Below are 25,599 nucleotides of genomic sequence, written 5' to 3'. Positions count from 1 at the left end.
ACAGTTATTTTTCTAATAATCACTTATCTAAATATCTACCAGGTCTGCTAGTCTCTTTATGAACACTAGGTTGGTAAATAAACAAATATATGGACTTATTAAACTAAAATACAAAACAATTAAGAATGTTGTACAAGAAATGTTTTAGCAGTGATAACGGGTGACAGATAAATGTGTGATGACCGCAGTGATGGATCTACAGCAGACATAACTAAAGCTAATCACCTGCACTGAAATAACTACAGTCCTTAAAAACTTAGCATACCGAGCACACAGCAGCTACAAGGATGATGTGTATTGTACTTATAAGAACATTTAGATTCACACAAAATGATGGAAACAATCATCACTGTTTTGTCAGGCACTGGTTCACATCAGACCAATGAGCTACTTATTGCTGTCATATTATGTTATACAAACACAGCCTCTTCTCCTGCGCACTGCACAGACTGCCTGTTCACAGAACCTGTGATATTATATGGATGAACTATTATAGTGTAGTGAGTGGAGCTCTGCAGCCAGATGTGTACAAGAGTGCAGAGGTCTGGTGTGTTTTAAAGGTGTTCCTTTAATTTTCTGAGAAGTGTACAAATGTGGTTGCACTGTGTTGTTATTGCTGATTAGTTTGTTCAGTCTTTCATTCTGAATTATGCTTTCATCATCTGTGCATGCATGTGTTGCTTTGTTTCCCAACCACTAGTCAAAGAAAGAAAGAAAGAAATCTAAAAGCCTAATTCTGAATGTACATTGTCTCACTTACTACTGATCTAAAAAGGTTGCTCAACAATAATAAAACATGCCTGAATTTCAGTCTCATTTATGATCACATCCAGCATTTGTATTGGTTCTATACTTATTCTTTTAACAATCTTGCATAGAATTCATTTATATTAAAAATATGGCTTAATGCTTCTTTTAAAGAGTATCATCCATTTTTGTACTATTTTGATAGTTTAAAATGCATTCTTGGCTATGAAATGTGGAATCATTATAAACACTGGCCACAATGTTTCTCAGTACACATCAGTTATAGAAAGGCCAAATATACATGGATATGCATTCAGAGAACTGGCTTAAACCATTAAATATGGATTAAGCCAGTTCTCTGAATGCATATCCATGTATATTTTGCTTTATAGTTAAATTATATTTAAGGTAAAATTTCATCATGAAGTCTTACAGAGTCAATGCTAATATTTCAATTTCAATATAGTTGTTTACATTCATTATTTATATTTATATATTTTTCTGCATGTAGTTTTCTGCTGTAAATGTTTTTTATGATTCGATGCCACGACCCATAATGGCCTTCTTTGTGTTCATCTCTGGTCTCAACAGGATTATGTAACATTTGGGTCCAAACAGTGTGACCAGAAGGCCAAAACTTGAGGCCAGGATGGCAAATACCTCCACTGCATCTGCATGGTTTCCTGGTGAGCTGATATAAACAGGAACAAAGGCCACCCACACAGCACAGAAGATCAGCATGCTGAATGTGATGAGCTTGGCCTCATTAAAGCTATCAGGAAGATTCCTTGCCAGGAATGCAATTAGAAAACTGAGGAAAGCCAGCAAACCAATATAACCCAATAAGACTGCAAAACCAACAGTGGACCCAACTGCACACTCATAAACTATTTTATCATTGTGATATTGGGTGTTTTTATGTGGAACTGGAGAGGAAGAGACAAGCCAGGTAGTGCAGATGGCTGCCTGAACAGATGTAAGAACCAGAACTGTTCCTCTCTGCTGCATAGCACCAAACCACTTCAGACTGGCTCCCCCTCCTGGCTTGGAGGCTTTGAACACAGCCAGAACAACCATGGTTTTTACCAGGATGCATGAGACACAAAGCACAAAGCTGATCCCAAATGCTGCATGCCTGAGTTGGCATGTCCAGAGCCTGGGTCGTCCGATGAACAGCAGGGAACACAGGAAACACAACTTAAGTGAGAGCAATAGCTGGAAACTAAGCTCTGAATTGTTGGCACGTATTATAGGTGTTCTGCAATGGTAGATAAAGATCCCAAGAACAACAGCACATATTAATGTGCCCAGCAATGAGGTTGCTGTCAAACTGATACCCAGAGGCTCATGGTAGGAGAGGAATTCTGTCCTCTTAGGAACACAGTGGTCACGCCGGGGGTTTGACCAAAAATCCTCTGGACAACTGGTGCACTCCAAGGAGTCTAACAAAAGGGGAAGATGCATACTATATTTAATGTAAATTAAATTAAATATGGCATGCTGAAACATAATTACTTACTGCTTTTATTAGTGATTTTTCCCTCTGAACAAGGGATGCAGTCAAAACAGCATTCAGGTTCCCCTTTCTTTCTAACCATGTGGGTACCAGGAGGACAGCTCTCACTGCATATTGATCGAGGTGGCTATAGGACAAAACTACATATTACCTGCTACAATGACCTATACTGTACATATTACAAAAGGTAAAAGTCTGAAAAACCATATATAACCTTATTGAATTCAAAGTTCCAGAAGATTTTGTCTTCATCAAGTATGAGTTCTTCATCTTTGAAAGCTGACCTCTTAACCTCACCCACATTCTGAACTTTAGTGCTTCCATCAGGGAGCCACAACCAGTTCATCACATCGTAAATTGGCAATACATCACCATTCTCATCAAATGATACTTGATCACCAAATGGAGTGGTGAAGTTCACCCTTTCCAAGTAATAAACAAGCTGTTCAGAAGGGATATATAAGAAATAAATTACAGTCATTGTAAAAATTACAATTACTTTTCACAGTGTAAACAAATAATCAAATATAATATTACACATATTATACCTGACTATAAAAAATCATTACATTTAAACAAGGTACATCATTAATAATACTTTATATATATATATACCATTTAATGAGCTCTCTGATCTTATATTAACCACTTTTGCGCTGGAGTACAAAAAAAAATGCTTTGAGCTCACTCTATCTTTTTCATAGTTAATCTCATGGCATCATATTTAATCCTACAGGCTAAATTCTGTTCTGAATAAAGTTGTAGTGCAAACAGTTTAGACACAGAAGGAGTGCAAACTGATATCATACCTGCCATGGCTCCAGCTTTAGCAAAGTGGCACAGCTGTCCCCACTGAAAGGCCCTCTTCCTGGCTTACACTGCAGCATGTCATCAAGGGAATATGCCAGAGCATACACAGCTTTGTACACATTGTACTCAGGCCGGAGGTTGGAAATGTCCAAGTACTCACTGTTCACATTTTCTAGATCTTCTTGTCCAGTGCATAGTGCACCTCCACCTTCCACCCAGCCTGCTGGAGCAGGTGCAAATCTGCACTGAAATGTGAATTCCCAAAACTGATTTACCTAAAATATATTGAAACCTCTTTGTTAGAAACAATGACAATAAATACTTGTAACTACCACAGTTAAGGATGCATATTTCTTGCAAGTAGCCTCGTTTAATGTTAAACTCTCACCATGCTATTTCCATAGCTACTGTTGTGATGTCGGATCGGACGTATTTGTAACAGGAATTCTCTGAGCCCTGGTATTTCTCCTCGACGAATGGTGATGCCCAGTGTACCACCCAGGTATGGCATAAGCTGAGGTGTTTGCAGCACAGCAGCTGCTGTCCAGGCTTCACTGGCCATCCACTGCAGACCTGTTAGATTCTGCCGCACTACCTGTACATTGTATTATAACAAATGTACAAAGTGACATTATAACTAGCAACTAGTGACATTATGCCATTTTTACATTGCAAGTTTCTCAATTTGTAACATAATTGTACATGATGATTTTTCTGTACCCATTCACACAGAGACAAAAAGCATGCCTTACAAAGTATAGTGATCCAGATCTTTACTACTAGTAGTAATAATCAAACCTCTTCCATAAGATTTATCATCTCACTCTCATGTGCAAAGACAATAACAACTCGAGCTGTGGATTTTTTCATCACATCCACAATCCTTCTGAATTCATCTGTGTTTTTTTCCGAGGGCAAAACCTCAAAGTAAGCCAGGCAGCCTTCACCAGACAGATTCAGCTCAGATTGGAAGCATCTGGCTGCATGAAGTCCATAATCATCATCACTGATGAGCAGACCTGCCCAAGTCCAGTCGAAATGTTTAAGAATCTGAATCATAGCACGTACCTAAGTGAATACAGATTAATGGGTAAGGGTATAGACTTGAAAAATCCTTCATTGAATGATCTGTTCATCAGCTTTTACAGCACACCACATCACTATCATTGTAATTTAGCTTTGTTCTCTAAGACCACACAGCAATTAGAGTGTAAAAACTCACAATATTATATTTGTTAATATTTTCAAATTAAAAATTTAATTGTAAAACTGGGATTTCTTCCTCATAAAACACTTTTCCATTTTAGTTTTGCTGATATATTTTCACCTGGAAAGCATCACTTGGGATCGTCCTAAAGAAGGATGGATACTTTCGATGGTCACTCAGGCAGGAACATGTGGCAAAGTAACTCACCTGTGAAAAATACTGACTGAATATTGTATGAATATTCAAAGCCTTTGCTCTGTGTTTTAACCTTTTCAGATTGATTGTAGTGTTTTTTTACACTATATTTGCAATTAAAATAATACAGGCAGACTATTACATGATTATGCAGAAAACTTACCATAGGTACTCTGTACAAACCTAAGATGTTAGAGATAGCAATAGAAGATGTAGAATAAGAGTCACCCACAATTCCTATGATTGGAGGATTTCCAAGACATGTATTATCTAATATAATTTGTTCCTCTTGACCACTTGCTAATGACAATGCTGCACGTAATCCAATTCCGAGGTTGACACAGTTATCATATACAGTGTATCCCAGAGTCACATTAGGCAGTAGGTTGGAGTTTCTGTTGATCTCATTAATAGCAAAGGCCATGGTTTGAGCGAGCTTAAATCCTAGAACATAAAAACTAAAAAACAAAAGTGCTTAATTTTAAAAATACAACAAGATACTTGGAAAATGTTGCAAAGTTACTAGTGATACAAACAATTAAGTAAACTGAACAACAATTAAAGAAATATTTAGATGCAACAATAATCAAGAAGATGTTTCATTCAAGATAATGCATTTTTTGAAATGGTATTAATGCAGCAACTGTAATTATTTTATTATATAAAATACATATTTATATTGGCATTGATTTGACCCAGTTTTTTCTGCCTTTTCCCTATTGTATACTCACCCTTGGCATGTAGACTGTTGTGGTTCTGAGGTAAATGACAGATCAGGAACAGCTGAAAAAAGATGGAATGGAAACAGTCCACCCAGAATGACATCTCCACTCTTGTGCATCCCATTTAGGTGAAATTGTCCCTGTAACTGACAAGAGGAGGGAAACAATAAAGTGAATACTGCAGAAGAAAAGTAGGAATACAGCAAAATGAGCAAGAGGAAATTGGTTTGTAACAATGACCACATGACAACTTTCTGATTTTCTGAGCCTACTCATTGGGTTTAATTGCTTTGCCATTCCTTTTTATTGACATGTTGTGGTGCTTATTCTTGCACACCACCCATCAGGGAAAAAGTAGAAGCAGGGCATCCAACCATTTTATTCTGCTTGAATTGGTTATCAACAAGAAGTCAGTATTTTATGTTTTCTTAATTTCTTGTTTTATATCTTTAAACCCATATATATGAAGAATAAATATTCTTTTAATTCAACCAATGCACAAGGTGAAACGGTTTTGAGTCAAAATCTCACCGACTCTGACTGTAAAGTTTCCATATTCTGAATGCCACACTCTTTGGACTTCAGTGTGCATGTGTTAAAGTATCTGTTCCCATTTTCCCTGTACATTTTCTTTCAGCTTTGTAATTTCAGTTTAAAAGTTGAATACATTCAATTCAGTTCATTTCTATTTTGTTTTCTTTACACATCACCAAATCAAAGCAACAGTTGCCTCAAGACACTTTATATTCGAAAGCAAGGGTATTCAACTCCAGGCCTCGATGGCCGGTGTCCTGCAGGTTTTAGATGTGTCTCTGCTTCAACACACCCAAGTCAAATATAGAAGTCATTAGCAGGACTCTGGAGAACTTGACTGTATACTGAAGAGGTAATTCAGCCATTTGATTCAGGTGTGTTGGATCAGGGACACATCTAAAACCTGCAGGACACTGACCCTCGAGGCCTGGAGTTGAATACCCCTGTTCTAAGGTAAAGAATCCAACAATCAAAGGAGCCCCTTTGAGATAGCACTTGGTGACAGTGTGTCACGATCTGCTGTGGCAGGCAGAGAACCCTTATGCAAGACTCTCTAGGCTTGAAATATATTAAACTCAATCCATCCATCCATCCATCCATCCATCCATCCATCCATCCATCCATCCATCCATCCATCAATTCTCTTCCCCTTATCCGGGGCCGGGTCGCGGAGGTAGGAGCCTAAGCAGAGAAGCCCAGGCTTCCCTCTCCCCAGCCACCTCCTCCAGCTCATCAGGAGGGACCCCAAGGTGTTCCCAGGCCAGCCGAGAGATATAAATCTCTCTAGCGTGTCCTGGTCACCACGGGGCCTCCTCCCAGTGGGACATGCCCAGAAACCTCACCCAAGAGGTGGCCAGGAGGCATCCTAATCAGATGCCCGAGCCACCTCAACTGGCTCCTTTCGATGTGGAGGAGCAGCAGCTCTACTCTGAGCCCCTGCCGGATAGGCGCACTCCTCACCTTATCTCTAAGGGAGAGGCCAGCCACCCTTCGAAGGAAACTCATCTCTGCCGCTTGTATTCGCGATCTTATTCTTTTGGTCACTACCCAAAGCTCGTGACCATAGGTGAGGGTAGGAACGTAGATCGACCGGTAAATCGAGAGCTTCGCTTTTACACTAAGCTCTCTCTTCACCACAACAGACCGATGCAGCGTCCGCATCACTGCAGAAGCAGCCCCGATCTGTCTGTCGATCTCCCGCTCCCTTCTCCCGTCACTCGTGAACAAGACCCCGAGATACTTGAACTCCTCCACTTGGGGCAAGGATTCGTTCCTGAGCCGGAGAGGGCACTCCACCCTTTTCTGGCTGTGGACTATGGCCTCAGACTTAGAGGTGCTGATTCTCATGCCGTCCGCTTCACACTCGGCTGCAAACCGTTCCACTGTGAGCTGGAGGCCACCCCCTGATGAAGCCAACAGGACCACATCATCTGCAAATAGCAGAGATGAGACTCTGAGGCCACCAAGGAAGAAGCCTTCCGCCACCTGGCTATGCCTAGAAATTCTGTCCATAAAAATCATGAACAGAATCGGTGACAAAGGGCAGCCCTGACAGAGTCCAACACCCACAGGAAATGAATCCGACTTATTACTGGCTATACGGACCAAGCTCTCACTGCGGTTGTACAGAGACTGAATGGCCCGCAACAACGGGCCAGACACCCCATACTCCCGCAGGACCTCCCAAAGGATACCCCGAGGGACACAGTCAAATGCCTTCTCCAAGTCCACAAAGCACATGTAGACTGGTTGGGCAAACTTCCACGCACACTTCCTTGAGAGGATAAAGAGCTGGTCCAGCGTTCCGCGACCAGGACGAAAACCACATTGTTCCTCCTGAATCCAAGGTTCGACTAACGGACGGACCCTCCTTTCCAGCACCCTGGCATAGACCTTACCGGGGAGGCTGAGGAGTGTGATCCCCCGAAAGTTGGACCACACCCTCCGGTCTCCCTTCTTGAAGATGGGGACCACCACCCTGGTCTGCCAATCCAATGGCACTGCCCCAGATCTCCACGCGATGTTGCAGAGGCGTGTCAACCAAGACAGCCTTACAACATCCAGAGCCTTCAGGAACTCAGGGCGAATCTTGTCCACCCCAGGGGCCCTTCCACCAAGGAGTTGTTTAACTGCCTCAGTGACCTCACCCCCAGTGATGGTCAAGTCATCTCCCTTGTCCCCAGACTCTGCTTCCACTACAGAAGGCATGTCAGTGGGATTCAGGAGGTCCTCGAAGTATTCCTTCCACCGTCTGACTATAGCCTCAGTTGAAGTCAGCAGCACCCCACCCGCACTATGAACCATGTGAGTGGAGCACTGCTTTCCCCTCCTGAGTCGCCTGACGGTTTGCCAGACTCGTTTTGATGCCATCCTAAAGTCTTTTTCCATGGCCTCACTGAACTCCTCCCACACCCGAGTTTTTGCTTCGGCCACTGCCCAAGCTTCATTCCGCTTGGCCTGCCAAGCGGAATGAAGCCTACTTGTCAGCTGCCTCCAGAGTCCCACAGGCTAACCAAGCCCGATAGGACTTTCTTCAGCTTGATGGTTCCCTTCACCTCCGGTGACCACCATCTGGTTCGAGGGTTACCACCACGACAGGCACCAACCACCTTGCAGCCACAGCTCTGAGCAGCAGCCACAACAATGGAGGTGCGGAACATGGTCCATTCGGAATCAATGTCCTCAGCCTCCCTCGGAATGCTGTCGAAGTTCTGCCGGAGGCGGGAGTTGAAGATCCCCCGGACTGGGGCTCTGCCAGGCGTTCCCAGCGCACCCTCACAATACGTTTAGGTGCGCCAGGTCTGTCCAGCATCTTCCCCCGCCACCTGATCCAACTCACTACCAGGTGGTGATCAGTTGACAGCTCAGCTCCTCTCTTCACCTGAGTGTCCAGAACATATGGCCGCAGATCTGATGATACGATTCCAAAATCGATTATCGACCTGCGACCTAGGGTGTCCTGGTGCCACTTATGGACATCCTTATGTTCGAACATGATGTTCGTTATGGATAAACTGTAGTTTGCACAGAAGTCCAATAACGAAACACCATTCATGTTCAGATTGGGCAGGCCGTTCCTCCCAATCATGCCTCTCCAGGTTTCACTGTCATTGCCCACGTGAGCATTGAAGTCTGAACTATCATTCGGCACATAAGCTCAAACAACAGTCAGGACCCATTCCTCAGCCTGAAGGCGCAGGGAAACAACCCTCTCGTCCATCGGTGAAAACTCCGACGTACAGGCAGCAAGCCGGGGGGATACAAGAATACCCACCCCAGCTCGCCGCCTCTCACGAGGGCAACTCCAGACTGGAAGGAGTCCAGCCCTTCTCCAGGAGAAGAAGAAGAAGAAGAAGAAGAAGAAACAGCCTTTATTGTCCCACAGAGGGGAAATTTGGGTGTAACAGCAGCCGCAGTTATCATAAATATAAATAAAGATATAATAATTCACACTATTAAGAAAAGAATATATATAAAATCAACAACAATATTAACCTTAATACTACTAATAATAACACTATATACAATGTACATGATGTGCCTGTGTGTTGAACCTTAACAGGCCGGACTATTTACAGTATATTATATTGTCCTACATTGTGTAGGCTATTGTGTTTTTTGTTGGGAGCAGTGATGGTTATAAAGTCTTACAGCTGCTGGGAGGAAGGATCTGCGGTAACGCTCCTTTGTGCATTTAGGATGCAGCAGTCTGTCACTGAAGGAGCTCTCCAGCTCAGCAACAGTTTCATGCATGGGATGGGAGACCTTGTCCATCAGTGATGTTATTTTGGTCAGAGTCCTTCTGTCTCCCACCACCTGCACTGAGTCGAGAGGACATCCTAGGACAGAGCTGGCTTTCCTGATGAGCTTGTCTATCCTCTTCCTCTCAGCTGTAGACAAGCTGCTGCTCCAACATACTGCTGCATAGAAGATGGCTGATGCCACCACAGAGTCATAGAAGGTCTTCAGGAGTGTCCCCTGCACTCCAAAAGACCTCAGCCTTCTCAGCAGGTAGAGTCTGCTCTGACCCTTCCTGTAGAGCGCATCAGTGTTATGAGTCCAGTCCAGTTTATTGTTTAGGTGAACACCCAGGTACTTATAAGAGTCCACTATCTCAATGTCCACTCCCTGGATGTTCACCGGTGTCCGTGTGGTGGGTCTGCACCTGCGGAAATCCACCACCAGCTCCTTGGTTTTAGCGGCGTTGATCAGGAGGTGGTTCCGCTGGCACCAGTCCACAAAGTCCTGAGTCCACTGGCTGTACTCTGAGTCATCCTCACCTGTGATGGGGCCAACTATGGCAGAGTCGTCAGAGAACTCTGCATGGATGGCAGCGTGGGGAGTTGATGGAGAAGTCTGCAGTGTAGAGGGTGAAGAGGAACGGTGCCAGCACAGTTCCCTGTGGGGCCCCCGTACTGCAGACCAGCCTGTCAGAGACACAGCCCTGTGTCCTCACGTACTGTGGGCGGTCAGTGAGGTAGTCCAGTATCCACTCGGAGATGTGGTGGTCCACTCCTGACAGTTCCAGCTTGTCTCTCAGAAGTCCTGGCTGGATGGTGTTAAAAGCACTGGAGAAATCAAAGAACATGATCCTCACAGTGCTTCCAGGCTTCTCCAGGTGGGTCAGAGCTCGGTGCAGGAGGTAGATGATGGCGTCATCCACCCCGATGCCAGGCCGGTAGGCGAACTGCAGCGGGTCCAACGAAGACGACACCATGAGGCGTAGATGGTTGAGGACCAGCCTCTCGAGGGTCTTCATTAGATGCGATGTCAGGGCTACCGGCCTGTAGCTGCTAAGATCCTTTGGATGTTTGGTCTTTGGTACCGGTACCACACAGGAGGTCTTCCACAGTTGTGGTACTTTCCCCAGCTTCAAGCTCAGGTTGAACATGTATCCCATGATGCCACACAGCTGATCTGCGCAGCACTCAGGAGCCTGGAGCTGATGCCGTCTGGACCAGCAGCCTTTCGCACCTTGATCTTACGTAGCTCCTTCCTCGCATGATGAGTTGAGAGGGACAAGATGGAGGTGGGGGATGGGGGTTGTGAGATGGAGTCCTCAGAAGTGAAGGATGGGGGTTGTGATGGAGTCCTCAGAAGTGAAGGGGGTGGGTGATGGCTGAGAGCTGAGAGGTGTGAGGTCCCAAGAAGAAGAAAGGTTGGCAGTCATTAAAGATGGTGGGGCTGACAGCAGGGGGGACTGGGCTGGGGGAGGGGTGGGTGGCTGGTCAAACCTGTTAAAGAACTGGTTCAGGTTGTTAACCCACTCTAAGTCTCCCACAACCCTAGGGCTTGGTTTGTGGCCTGAAATTGAGTTCAAACTCCTCCAAACCCCACTGATGTTGCTCTGCTGTAGCTGGTCCTCCATCTTCTTCCTGTAGATGTTTTTTCCATCCCTGATTTTCCTTCTCAGATCCTTCTGCACGGCTCTCAGCTCCTCCTTATTTCCTGATCTAAAGGCTCTCTTCTTCTCCTTCAGGAGAGCCTTTATTTCAGAGTTGATCCAGGGTTTGTTGTTTGAAAAACACCGTACCCTCCTGGTGGGCACAGTGTTTTCCACGCAGAAATTTATGTACTCAGTGATGCAGTCCGTGATGCTGTCGATGTCCTCCCCATGAGGGGCACAAAGCTCTTCCCACACAGTGGAGCTAAAGCAGTCTCTCAGAGCTTCTTCAGTCTCCTCAGACCATTTCTTCACTGTGTGTGTCACAACTGGTTCTCTGTGTACCAAGGATTTGTACACAGGCTGGAGATGAACCAGGTTGTGATCTGAGCCCCCCAGGGGAGGCAGAGGTGATGAGCTGTATGCCTCCTTGATGTTGGCATACAGTAGATCCAGTGTGTTGGTATTCCTGGTGTGGCAGGTGACATACCGGGTGAAGGTGGGGAGAGTGGAGGACAGGGAGACGTGGTTAAAGTCCCCTGAGATCAGAAAGAGGGCCTGTGGGTGCTGTGTTTGGAGTCTGCTGGTAGTAGCATGGAGGACATCGCAGGCTGCAGCAGCGTTAGCAGAGGGCGGCACATACACAGTTATCACAATAACATGTGAAAACTCCCGAGGAAGATAGTGCGGTCTCATACTAACAGCGAGCAGTTCAATGTCCTTACTGCAGAGCGTCTCTTTGATGGTTAGATGTCTGGAGTTGCACCATCTATCGTTTACAAACACAGCCAGACCCCCGCCCCTCTTCTTACCACTCTCCTTGGTTCTGTCGGCACGGATCAAATGAAAGCCGTCCATGTTTATGTGTGAGTCCGGGGTTAGCTCGGTTAGCCACGTCTCCGTCAGGCACATGAGGCTGCTCTCCCGGTAGCTCCTTTGATGTCGCGTTAGCGCCGCCAGCTCGTCCACTTTGTTGGGAAGAGATCTCACGTTTCCCATGATGATGGACGGGATGACGGGCTGTACCTTCTCCCCTGGCAACGACGACCTATGCCCGCACGTCTCCCGCGTCTCTTCCTTCTCAGTTCGCGGGGAATATCGAGTCGTTCAGCAGGAGTAGGCACAGCAGAGCTCCCGATGGAGATCAGCTGGTCCCGAGAGTAAACAATAGGAGCGTGGCCACTCTCGCAGTCTCCAAACATAAACACCATAAAAAAGGGTAAATGAAAAAACAAAGTTTTCCAGAAAAAAGTCTGCTCCATCATGAGGAAAAAGAGCAGAAGATACAGAAACACAAAACACATCTGATACTAACAAAATGAGAAAAAACACGGAATTAGTGCGGAGCTGCTGAAACTGGCTGCCTGCTCGCGCGGCGCCGGAAGTAGAAAAGACTGGTTCCAGAGCCCGGGCCATGCGTTGAGGTGAGCCCAACTATATCTAGCTGGTATCTTTCAACCTCACACACTAATTCAGGCTCCTTCCCCACCAGAGAGGTGACATTCCATGTCCCAATAGCCAGTCTCGATAGCCGGGGATCAGTCCGCCAGGGCCTCTGCCCTTGGCCACCGCCCACACACACTGCACCCGACCCCTATGACGCCTCCTGCGGGTGGTGGGCCTACTGGAAGGCGGGCCCATGTAATCTCTTTGGGCTGTGCCCGGCCAAACACCACAGGCTAATGTCCAGCCACCAGACCCTCTCCCTCGAGCTCCCTCCCCAGGCCTGGCTCCAGGGTGGGGCCCCAGTAACCCTATCCCAGGCAGGGTAAACTGTTCCCTTGCTGTTACACACATAGGGGTCTTCTGAAACGCTCTTTGTCTGGGCCCTCACCCAGGACCCGTTTGCCATGGGAGACTCTACCAGGGGGACAAGCCCCCAGGCAACATAGCTCCTGGGATCACTGTGACACACAAACCCCTCCACCACAATAAGGTGTTTGGATATAAAAGTTGCCTTTTATATCAAAAATCCTAGAAAAAGTTGTGGCCAAACAGCTAAATGTTATTTTAGCTAAATATAACATACTCGCATACACACCAGTTCACTCCACTGAAACTGCTGTTCTTAGAGTGTCTAACGATATTTTAATGAAAAGAGATGCAGGTGAATACTCTGTTGTTGTACTCCTGGACTTAATGGCAGGGTTTGACACAGTCATTATAACATTTTAACTAACAGGTTAAGGACATGGGTGGGCATCTCTGGGTCAGCCTTAGATTGATTTTGCTCTTAACTCTCAAACAGAAGTTTCTCAGTTGCTGCTGATAGTTTTGCATCCTCATCTGCCGCTTTGTCCTGTGGTTTGCCCCAAGGTTCTGTCTTGGGACCTATTTTGTTTACTCTGTATTTATTACCTTTCAGAGACATTTTGGGCACATTTAAAGTGTCATATCATTGTTATGCTGATGATACTCAGCTGTATATGTCGTTTCCTCCACAGAATGTTAAAAAAAAATAACATTGGAAGAATTGGCAGTGATTCTTCAGAACTGTGTTGAGGCTATAAGAACTAGTTGGCTGCTAACTACCTTTCACTTAATACTGGGAAAAATGCTGAAGTTCTCAGAAAGGCAAATATTTTACTTTGAACTCCATTTAACGCAATTAATCCTACTTAGCAGAATTAGATTAATATAAAATATGAATAAACTAATAAAATAGATTAGAATAAATTCATTGTCATTGCATATGTCACAAGTACAGCACAGCGAAATCCAGATTGCATCTAACCAAAGTGCTTGAGCACTGATAAAAAAAAGAGTATATGATACAGCATGTACACAGGTTATGTAATAGTGTCTACATAAAAGTACAGTACCAGAAAAAATTCTGAACACACTTTCACATTCATATGAATGGATAAGTCCATTTGCTGGATGTGAGGAATCTTTTGTGATGTTTTACTTTGTAAAATTATAGTTGATTTAGCTACAGTGAATTAGCACGAGCTGCGGTGTACACTTAAATGATTCAACAATTATATAGAGTTTGAAGTATATTTTAACGCGGAACATTTGTACTTTTACTTCAGTAAAGGTTTATTTTTTATAGAATGTACTTATACTGTAATATTACTACATTTATATAGTATAGGATTTAGAATAGGATACTTCCTCCACAACTGTAAAAAGCTGATAATCAGCATTTGATCAGCTCATTTGTTCATTGCTTATTGGAAACAGTAAACAGTCATTTTTCTAATAATCACTTATCTAAATATCTACCAGGTCTGCTAGTCTCTTATGAACACTAGGTTGGTAAAAAGCCATCACTTGACCCAGCTGTCTTAGCTAATTATAGGCCAATCTCCAACCTTCTTTTCTCTCAAAGATTCTTGAAAGAGTAGTTGTAAAACAGCTAACTGATCATCTGCAGAGGACGGTTTATTTGAAGAGTTTCAGTCAGGTTTCAGAATTCATCACAGTACAGAAACAGCATTAGTGAAGGTTACAATGATCTTCTTAGAGCCTCTGACAGTGGACTCATCTCTGTACTTGTCCTGTTGGACCTCAGTGCAGCTTTTGATACTCTTGACCATAACATTTTATTACAGAGATTAGAGCTTGCTATAGGTACTAAAGGTACTGCACTGCAGTGGTTTGAATCATATTTATCTCATAGACTCCAATTTGTTCATGTAAATGGGGAGTCTTCTTCACACACTAAGGTTAATTATGGAGTTCCACAGGGTTCTGTGCTAGGACCAATTTTATTTACATTATACATGCTTCCCTTAGGCAGTATTATTAGAAAGCACTGCATCAATTTTCATTGTTATGCAGATGATACTCAGCTTTACCTATCAATGAAGCCAGATGACACACATCAATTAGTTAAACTGCAGGAATGTCTTAAAGATATTAAGGCCTGGAGGACGTGTAATTTCCTGCTTCTAAATTCAGATAAAACTGAAATTCTTGTTCTCGGCCCCACAAATCTTAGAAACATGGTGTCTAACCAGATACTTACTCTGGATGGCATTACTTTGACCTCCAGTAACACTGTGAGAAATCTTGGAGTCATTTTTGACCACGATATGTCCTTCAATGCACATATTAAACAAATATGTAGGACCGCTTTTTTGCATTTGCGCAATATTTCCTTGTACATCCTTTCTCAGAGTGATGCTTAAAAGCTAATTCATGCATTTATTACTTCTAGGGTGGACGATTGTAATTCATTATTATCAGGCTGTCCTAAAAGCTCCCTGAAAAGCCTTCAGCTGATCCAAAATGCTGCAGCTAGAGTACTGACAGGGACTAGAAAGAGAGAGCATATTTCTCCCATATTGGCTTCTCTTCATTGGCTCCCTGTTAAATCTAGAATAGAATTTAAAATTCTTCTCCTTGAATAATCAGGCACCATCTTATCTCAAAGACCTCATAGTACCATATCACCCCAATAGAGCACTTCACTCTCAGACTGCTGGCTTACTTGTGGTTCCTAGGATACTTAAGAGTAGAATGGGAGGCAGAGCCTTCAGCTTTCAGGCGCCTCTTCTGTGGAACCAGCTTCCAGCTTGGATTCTCTATTTTTAAGATTAGGCTTAAAACTTTCCTTAATGATAAAGCTTATAGTTAGGGCTGGATCAGGTGACCCTGAACCATCCCTTAGTTATGCTTCTATAGGCCTAGTCTGCTGGGGTGTTCACATAATGCACTGTTTCTTCTCATTCACCTTATTTACTTTGTTTATACTCCACTCTGCATTTAATCATTAATTGATATTAATCTCTGGCTCTCTTCCACAGCATGTTTTTCTCTCCCCTCAGCCCAACCGGTCGCGGCAGATGACTGCCCCTCCCTGAGCCGGGTTCTGCTGGAGGTTTCTTCCTGTTAAAAGGGAGTTTTTCCTTTCCACTGTCGCCAAGTGCTTGCTCATAGGGGGTCGTTTTGACTGTTGGGTTTTCTCTGTATTATTGTAGGGTCTTTACCCACAGTACAAAGCGCCTTGAGGCGACAGTTTGTTGTGATTTGGCGCTATATAAATAAAATTGAATTGAATTGAATTAAATAAACAAATATATGTAGTTTAATATACTTATTAAACTAAAATACAAAAAATTAAGAATGTTGTACAAGAAATGTTTTAGCAGCGATAACGGATGACAGATAAATGTGTGATGACTGCAGTGATGGATCTACAGCAGACATAACTAAAGCTAATCACCTGCACTGAAATAACTACAGTCCATAAAAACTTAGCATACCGAGCACACAGCAGCTACAAGGATGATGTGTATTGTAGTTATAAGAACATTTAGATTCACACAAAATGATAGAAACAATCATCACTGTTTTATCAGGCACTGGTTCAGATCAGACCAATGAGCTACTTATTGCTGTCATATTATGTTATACAAACACAGCCTCTTCTCCTGCACACTGCACAGACTGCCTGTTCACAGAACCTGTGATATTATATGGATGAACTATTATAATGTAGTGAGTGGAGTTCTGCAGCCAGATGTGTACAAGAGTGCAGAGGTCTGGTGTGTTTTAAAGGTGTTCCTTTAATTTTCTGGGAAGTGTACAAATGTGGTTGCACTGTGTTGTTATTGCTGATTAGTTTGTTCAGTCTTTCATTCTGAATTATGCTTTCATCATCTGTGCATGCATGTGTTGCTTTGTTTCCCAACCACTATTCAAAGAAAGAAAGAAAAAAATCTAAAAGCCTAATTCTGAATGTACATTGTCTCGCTTACACTGTAAAAAAATATCTGCATATTTAACAGTGATAAACAGTAAAACTGTGACAGGAAAAATCTGTAAACTATAAAATAATTTAAAACTGTTGATTTGATTTGAATGCGCCGTAAATAAATTAATCTGTGAAAACTGTAATTTGTACATTTTTTCTCAGAAAAAAATACTTAACACTACCGTGAAGCACTCTTGGAGTGTTTTTTTTTAACGGAAATTTTTCATAAAGTTTATAACAGTCAAACACTATAATTTTTACATTTATTTGTTGAAAAAATACAGATTTTAATTGCTGAATGCAAGTATGTTAACATAATAATGGATTAAATAGCATTATTCAAGAAACCAAAAGCACTTTACACTGAATCCATTCTTTATTCACTCTACCTTAACACATTTTCATGTTGACCTGTGAATAAGCAGTGTACAATGTTTTCAGTTTTTTTTTCAAGTGTCATATTTGAGTAAAATTCAATTTTTTTCATGTCTTTATCAGTTTCCTTTTGTTTTGTGATTTTTAATACAGCATATTCTTCTTCTTTATACTTGAAACAATGTTTTGGATGTATTTTTTGTAAAGAACACGATGTGTAGCTTTCAAATATACATTCTGTTTACCTCATAAATCCATTAGCTTTAAATTTCAAAACCAACAACTTGATAGACCTACAGCTAATGATAAACACACTACATTATTGAGTGAAATCATGATCCCAAAACATTAAATAATAATCTGTTTTAATTATTTGTACTTAAATAGCATTATATCTGTTTTTCATGGAAAATAAAATTGAATGATTTTAAAAGTATCTCATCTAAAAACTGCTCCCCCCCCTGAAGTCTGGAGCATCATACATCAAGGCGCCTGAATTCGAATGGGCCAATCAGCGCACTGCATCAGGCTCCAAAGCAGACGATGTCTGTACAGCAACTCCACACTATTTTGACTTCAGACTATATGGCATCAAGCTATCTTTGTTTTCACTAAGTTGTTTCTATTTTCATAGATTTAACTTCAACCACAGCCCATCTTCAGTTACTACGGTAAGAAAATAATCTAAGTTGCTTTTTTATTAACAGTGTTGTGTTGCAGACAGCGAAGGAGCAAATGATAAAGTTGTGTTAGCTTTAGCTCCCGCCTAGCATTAACGTTAGCCACTTTAGACTTAAAAACAGCATGCTAACGCCTGTACTGCATGTTTCAGAGACGTGTGCGTTCATATAAATCGTCTTATAAGTGTAGCTCCATTTTAATCCTCTCAGTAAAGGCGGCCTGGATAGTCCTGCCATTTTTGATACCAGGCTGGAGCTTTAAGTTAGCTATCTTCACAGCTGCGTCATTTTGAAGATGTATTCTTGCAGCATTTGTGGAGAATCGGTTCACTCTGTGAAAGCCTATGTTTTTCATTGCAGACTGCATCGTAATGAACCCCGGTTTATTTTTAAATGTGTTGAAACAAGTTGTAAGCAGGTGTTTTCTGGATATGCCGCTTTAAAGTCTCACTTCTACCGCCGCCACACTGGTACCGCAGCCGTCTCTCATGATAGTACAGTTATGGTATTAAATTGCACCGCCTCACATTGTGCACACCAGTGTGAGGGAACTACAGCTTTGATTGCTCACTTAAAGGAACACCTAGATGAGGGACGCCCTGTGAGTTGCCCAGTGATAGGATGTCAAAGTGTGTTCTCTGTAAAATCTACATTTATCTCTCATATGTCTAGAAAACACAAATGTTTAGAAAATGTCATTTGCGGTTCAAAGATACTCAGTCAGAGAGATAAGATAATTCATCCTATGATGCAACTGTTGAAGACCGATCCTGCCTAAATTGGTAATAAAAATAGAAATAAATGGCTTGATAAATGATTGTGCCAAATATAGCATCCAAAATTTTTTTCCAATGTATTTCATTATACATTGACATGATTTAATATTTATCATTTTCAGTTTTAATTTAAAATGATCACTATTATTGCTGTCATTGTATTTCCAATCCTATTGTTTATTAATTACTTTCCTTCTTATGTCATATTTTTCTTATTTGGCACAGAAATTACTTTATCAAGCCATTTTTCAAATTTCTGTATTTACTACCAATGTTGGCAGGATCCAGCCTCCAATTTGTTTCAACTATCTCTGTATTTGTATATATAACTGACATTGAAGCCCTTGTTAATAAAACGTTTGAATTATTATTCTTTTTATTATTATTCTCAGGTTCCTCCTGCTTCGCTGCTGAGACATTCATGTTGAGCATCGACAAGAAGATCGTTAACGACCGCATCACAACCTTCACCTCCGCCATCTGCCTGAAGTTTGGCAGTTATTACTGCTTTAACATACACTACCCTGTGGAACTACGATCAACACTGGAGTTCCTCCAATGGTAAAATTTATGTTTTTATGGATTCTTTTTTGTATTTATCAATTTGATATCCCATCTAAGATTAATTTTCTCAATCGCTCTCACTCTTTTTTTTTTTTGTCATAAAGGTGTTTCTTTTCCTTAAATCCTGAGAGAGGCACCAAGGTTGAATCCAAGAAGAAAAAAGTGTTCTCAGTCAATCCCAGAGTCCTCACTCTCATCTCAGACATTGCTGACTATGAGTGGATCTAGTCCTACCCCTCTTGTTTTGGATGATAAAGGTGTGTTACATATTCTACAGATGTTTTTGTTGTTGAAACAATTGTTACATTTCTGAATGTCAGCGAAAAGTTTTTAACAATTTGAAGTTTTACTAAATCAGATTTGTTAAAGTACCGGTTCAATTTTTTTCGCTTCACTGTTAGTTCCAGGAGTTTCTTTGATTTTAATTTGCCTACTTTTTAAAGATTTGTGCATTCTAATGATGTAAAAAGGTACACTGCATACACATCGCTAGTTAGCATTTTGTCAATCAAAAGGATTTCAAAAGAAGTGTAAATAATTTTTTTTTTATTACATGATGCAGTTCGAAGATGTACAGTTTAAGCTTTACTGCACAGTTCTGTGTGTAAAATAAGTTGATAGAAACTTGTTCCTGGAATTTCTTGAATTCAGATTTTATTGAAATAGAAAAATTGTTTCTTTTCCTATAACTGCATTTGCATATGTAAAAAAAGAAAAGGAACATTTTACATGTTTTAACATGTTTGTAGTTATAACAGTGCCAATAACACTATGGTAATGGTGTTTGTAAATTTTCTGCCACAGTTAATGTAAAATATAATGTATGCTCAGCTTATAATACTAGTTTTGCACAATTTAAAGAAAACTTGTAAGCATTTCTTCTTTGATTTACTTTGGCTGTCATTGAGAAAATCCTTGGTAGTTTGAGTGAAAATGTTAATAATTGATGTTCACAACTTCAAAGATGGTAAATAAAATACTTTATTGGAAATATAAGGTGGACATTTGTGTTGCATTTAGAAATTTTAATAAATTAATGCTTTGTGTATTAAGCTTACAGAATAGACTGATTAAAAGAACTCTAGTCTGAAAAAGTGTATCTGATAACAGCAACTGAACTACGAAGCAGGCTGAATATTTTACTTAAAAATTATTTGTATGCATGAAATGAGGTAGTAGTTGATAATTCATTGTGAAATAACCAGCAAAAGGTGATCATATTTCATCAGGTGAACCCTTTGATAAAAGCTCATGATAGTTTTTCATGTCATCTTAAATTATTATTAATCATAATTATTAATAAAAAGGGGAACTGCAAATCACTTTTCACATAAATTCTGGGAATTTTTACCAAATAAAATTGTATTTTATTATTTTTACTAGTTAATTTTACAGGGAAAAGATGTTTGTGGCACAAACTTAGTTTTATAGGTTGTTTTCATGTTCGTTTTAGAGAAAAACATTGTTTTTTCTTTAAGTTAAAACATTTTGCTTTTACAATAAAACAATGACTCCATCACCAATTTTAACCGTAAAAACAACGGTGACAATGCCTTCCAACCGTGAAAGAAAAAAACATTTTACCCGTAATTTTACGTGGTGTTCTGACAACCTCAGCTACCAGCGTTTTACCGTAGAATCTACGTTTTTTTTTTTTTACAGTGTAGTAATGATCTAAAAAGGTTGCTCAACAATAATAAAATATGCCTGAATTTCAGTCTCATTTATGATCACATCCAGCATTTGTATTGGTTCTATACTTATTCTTTTACAATCTTGCATAGAATTCATTTATATTAAAAATATGGCTTAATGCCTCCTTTAAAGAGTATCATCCATTTTTGTACTATTTTGATAGTTTAAAATGTATACTTGGCTATGAAATGTGGAAGCATTATAAACACTGGCCACTATGTTTCTCAGTACACATCAGTTCCAGAAAGGCCAAATATACATGGATATGCAGAGAACTGGCTTAATCCATATTTAATGGTTAGTTTATTTAGACAATGTGCTTTATAGTTAAATCATATATAAGGTAAAATTTCACCATGAAGTCTTACACAGTCAATGCTAATATTTCAATTTCAATATAGTTGTTTACATTCATTATTTATATTTATATATTTTTCTGCATGTAGTTTTCTGCTGTAAATGTTTTTTATGATTCGATGCCACGACCCATAATGGCCTTCTTTGTGTTCATCTCTGGTCTCAGCAGGATTATGTAACATTTGGGTCCAAACAGTGTGACCAGAAGGCCAAAACTTGAGGCCAGGATGGCAAATACCTCCACTGCATCTGCATGGTTTCCTGGTGAGCTGATATAAACAGGAACAAAGGCCACCCACACAGCACAGAAGATCAGCATGCTGAATGTGATGAGCTTGGCCTCATTAAAGCTATCAGGAAGATTCCTTGCCAGGAATGCAATTAGAAAACTGAGGAAAGCCAGCAAACCAATATAACCCAATAAGACTGCAAAACCAACAGTGGACCCAACTGCACACTCATAAACTATTTTATCATTGTGATATTGGGTGTTTTTATGTGGAACTGGAGAGGATGAGACAAGCCAGGATGTGCAGATGGCTGCCTGAATAGATGTAAGAACCAGAACTGTTGCTCTCTGCTGCATAGCACCAAACCACTTCAGACTAGCTCCCCCTCCTGGCTTGGAGGCTTTGAACACAGCCAGAACAACAATGGTTTTTACCAGAATGCACGAGACACAAAGCACAAAGCTGATCCCAAATGCTGCATGTCTGAGTTGGCATGTCCACAGCCTGGGTCGTCCAATGAACAGCAGTGAACACAGGAAACACAACTTAAGTGAGAGCAATAACTGGAAACTAAGTTCTGAATTGTTGGCACGTATTATGGGTGTTCTGCGATGGTAGATAAAGATCCCAAGAACAACAGCACATATAAATGTGCCCAGCAATGAGGTTGCTGTCAAACAGATACCCAGAGGCTCATGGTAGGAGAGGAACTCTATTTTCTTTGGAACACAGTGGTCACGCTGGGGATTTGACCAAAAATCTTCTGGACAACCGTTGCACTCCAAGGAGTCTGACAAAAGGGGGAAGATGGTGAAATACATACATATTTAATATAAACAAAATTAAATATGGCATGCTGAAACATAATTACTTACTGCTTTTATTAGTGATTTTCCCCTCTGAACAAGGAATGCAGTCAAAACAGCATTCAGGTTCCCCTTTCTTTCTAACCATGTGGGTACCAGGAGGACAGCTCTCACTGCATACTGATCGAGGTGGCTATAGGACAAAACTACATATTACCTGCTAAAATGACATATACTGAACATGTCACAAAGGTAAAAGTCTGAAAAACCATATATAACCTTCTTGAATTCAAAGTTCCAGAAGATTTTGTCTTCATCAAGTATGAGTTCTTCACCTTTGAAAGCTGACCTCTTAACCTCACCCACATTCTGAACTTTAGTGCTTCCATCAGGGAGCCACAACCAGTTCATCACATCGTAAATTGGCAATGCATCACCATTCTCATCAAATGACACTTGATCGCCAAATGGAGTGGTGAAGTTCACCCTTTCCAAGTAATAAACAAGCTGTTCAGAAGGAATAAATAAGAAATAAATTACAGTTATTGTAAAAATTACAATTACTTTTCACAGTGTAAACAAATAATCAAACATAATATTACATGTATTATCCCTGAATATAAAAAATCATTAAATTTAAACAAGCTACATCAATAATAATACTCTAAATTCTGTTCTGAATAAAGTTGTAGTGGAAAAAATTTAGACACAGAAGGAGTGCAAACTGATATCACACCTGCCATGGCTCCAGCATTAGCAAAGTGGCACAGCTGTTCCCACTGAAAGGCCCTCTTCCTGGCTTACACTGCAGCATGTCATCAAGGGAATATGCCAGAGCATACACAGCTTTGTACACATTGTACTCAGGCCGGAGGTTGGAAATGTCCAAGTACTCACTGTTCACATTTTCTAGATCTTCCTGTCCAGTGCATAGTGCACCTCCACCTTCCACCCAGCCTGCTGGAGCTGGTGCAAATCTGCACTGAAATGTGAATTCCCAAAACTGATTTACCTAAAATATATTGAAAATATTTTTTTGTGTGTTTACACAAGAAATTAAAATGTTCTTGCAGCTACCATAATAAAAGGCTAAAGTCTCACCATGCTATTTCCAGAGCTACTGTTGTGATGTAGGATTGGACGTATTTGTATCAGGAATTCCCTGAGCCCTGGTATTTCTCCTCGACGAATGGCAAAGCCCAGTGTACCACCCAGGTATGGCATAAGCTGAGGTGTTTGCAGTACAGCAGCTGCTGTCCAGGCTTCACTGGCCATCCACTGCAGACCTGTTATATTTTGCCTCACTACCTGTACATTGTATTATAACAAATGTACAAAGTGACATTATAACTAGCATCAACTTTAGTGACATTATGATGCCGTTTTTACATTGCAAGTTTCTCAATTTGTAACATAATTGTACATGATTATTTTTCTGTACCCATTCACACAGAGACAAAAAGCATGCTTTACAAAGTATAGTGATCCAGATCTTTACTACTAGAAGTAATAATCAATTTGTTTTAAAGCCAAACCTCTTCCATAAGATTTATCATGTGACTCTCATGTGCAAAAACAATGACAACTCGAGCTGTGGATTTTCTCATCACATTCACAATCCTCCTGAATTCATCAGTGTTTTTTTCCCAGGGCAAAACCTCAACATAAGCCAGGCAACCTTCACCAGACAGATTCAGCTCAGACTGTAATGATCTGGTTGCGTGAAGTCCATAATCATCATCACTGATGAGCAGCCCTGCCCAAGTCCAGCCAAAATGTTTTAGTATCTGAATCATAGCACGTACCTAAGTGAATACAGATTAATGGGTAAAGGTATAGACTTGAAAAATCCTTCACTGAATTATCTGTTCATCAGCTTTTACAGCCCACCATGTCAATATCACTGTAATTTAACTTTGGTCTCTGAGACCATATATAATTAAATAAAGTATAAAAACACAAAATATACATTTGTTAATATTTTCATATCATTAAGAATTTAGTTGTAAAATTGTTTTTTTCTTCCTTAACTTTTACATTTTAATTTTGTTGATACATATTCACCTGGAAAGCATCACTTGGGATCGTCCTAAAGAAGGATGGATACTTTTGACGGTCACTCAGGCAGGAACATGTGGCAAAATAACTGACCTGTGAAAAATACAGACTGAATATTGTACAAATATTCAAAGCCTTTACTCTCTGTTTTAATCTTTTCAAGTTGACTGTAGTATATTTTTACATTGTATTTGCAATTAAAATAATACAAGAAGACTATTACATGGTTAAGCAGAAAACTTACCATAGGTACTCTGTACAAACCTAAGATGTTAGAGATAGCAATAGAAGGTGTAGAGGAAGAATCCCCCACAATTGCTAGGACTGGAGGATTTCCAACACATGTATCATCTAATATAATTTGCTCCTCTCGACCACTTGCTATTGACAATGCTGCACGGAATCCAATTCCGAGGTTGACACAGTTATCATATAGAGTGTATCCCAGAGTCACATTAGGCAGTAGGTTGGAGTTTCTGTTGATTTCATTAATAGCAAATGCCATGGTTTGAGCAAGCTTAAATCCTAGAACATAAAAACTAACAAAAAAAAAAGAGTTCTATTTAAAAATACAACAGGATACTTGGAAAACATGTTGCAAAGTTAATAGTGATACAATTAAAGAACCTGAACAATTAAACAAATATTTGAATGCAACAATAACCAAGAAGATGCTTCATTCAAAATAAATGCATTTTTTGAAATGGTATTAATGCAACAACTTTAATTATTTTACATATAAAATACACATTCATATTGGCATTGATTTGACCCAGTTTTTTCCCTATTGTATACTTACCCTTGGCATGTAGGCTGTTGTGGTTCTGAGGTAAATGACAGGTCAGGAACACTTGAAAAAAGATGAACTGGAAACAGTCCACCCAGAATGACATCTCCACTCTTGTGCATCCCATTTAGGTGAAATTGTCCCTGTAACTGACAGGAGGAGGGAAACAAAGAAGTGAATACAGCAGAAGAAAAGTAGGAATACAACAAAATGAGCAAGAGGAAATTGGTTTGTAACAATGACCACATGACAGCTTTCTGATTTTCTGAGCACAGTCACTTGGTTTTATGACTCTGCCATCTTTTATTTAACTGTGTTGATTAATCTTACACACCATCCATCAGGGAAAAAAAGGGAGCAGGGGCAGGGCCTAAAATACATTTCATGTCAGACTGCTATTGTATCCAGGAAAGACTTTGGTAATACTGCGAATGAACTAGTGGCCAACAAGAA

General features: G+C 40.7%; 2 protein-coding genes and 1 long non-coding RNA gene across 3 annotated transcripts; 1 reads left to right on the top strand and 2 right to left on the bottom strand.

Annotated features, from left to right (window-relative positions):
- Window positions 1–1,278: 1,278 nt before the first annotated feature.
- On the bottom strand, window positions 1,279–13,485 carry LOC115790437 (extracellular calcium-sensing receptor-like). Its single transcript, XM_030744255.1, has 10 exons — window positions 13,473–13,485; window positions 5,207–5,375; window positions 4,639–4,933; window positions 4,401–4,487; window positions 3,872–4,141; window positions 3,456–3,668; window positions 3,073–3,348; window positions 2,478–2,705; window positions 2,267–2,390; window positions 1,279–2,189 (listed from the first exon to the last, which is right to left on the bottom strand). The coding sequence occupies exons 1-10, from the start codon at window positions 13,483–13,485 to the stop codon at window positions 1,279–1,281; spliced, it is 2,586 nt and encodes an 861-aa protein (XP_030600115.1).
- A 4,244-nt stretch (window positions 13,486–17,729) lies between these two features.
- Window positions 17,730–19,722, top strand: LOC115790890 (uncharacterized). The gene is made up of 3 exons (XR_004020822.1): window positions 17,730–17,864; window positions 19,042–19,210; window positions 19,318–19,722. It is a non-coding gene; the product is annotated as an uncharacterized LOC115790890 (long non-coding RNA).
- Window positions 19,723–21,374: 1,652 nt separating this feature from the next.
- Window positions 21,375–25,394, bottom strand: LOC115790436 (extracellular calcium-sensing receptor-like). The gene is made up of 9 exons (XM_030744254.1): window positions 25,159–25,394; window positions 24,604–24,898; window positions 24,366–24,452; window positions 23,837–24,106; window positions 23,403–23,609; window positions 23,038–23,313; window positions 22,581–22,808; window positions 22,371–22,494; window positions 21,375–22,258 (listed from the first exon to the last, which is right to left on the bottom strand). Exons 1-9 carry the CDS (start codon window positions 25,392–25,394, stop codon window positions 21,375–21,377), a joined length of 2,607 nt encoding a protein of 868 aa, XP_030600114.1.
- Between the last annotated feature and the right edge of the window lie 205 nt (window positions 25,395–25,599).

The sequence above is a fragment of the Archocentrus centrarchus genome, chromosome 13, assembly GCF_007364275.1.
Source record: "Archocentrus centrarchus isolate MPI-CPG fArcCen1 chromosome 13, fArcCen1, whole genome shotgun sequence".
NCBI classification, from domain to species: domain Eukaryota; kingdom Metazoa; phylum Chordata; class Actinopteri; order Cichliformes; family Cichlidae; genus Archocentrus; species Archocentrus centrarchus.
The sequence above is the reverse complement of the archived record's forward strand: the minus strand, read 5'-3'. Positions and strand labels throughout refer to the sequence as shown.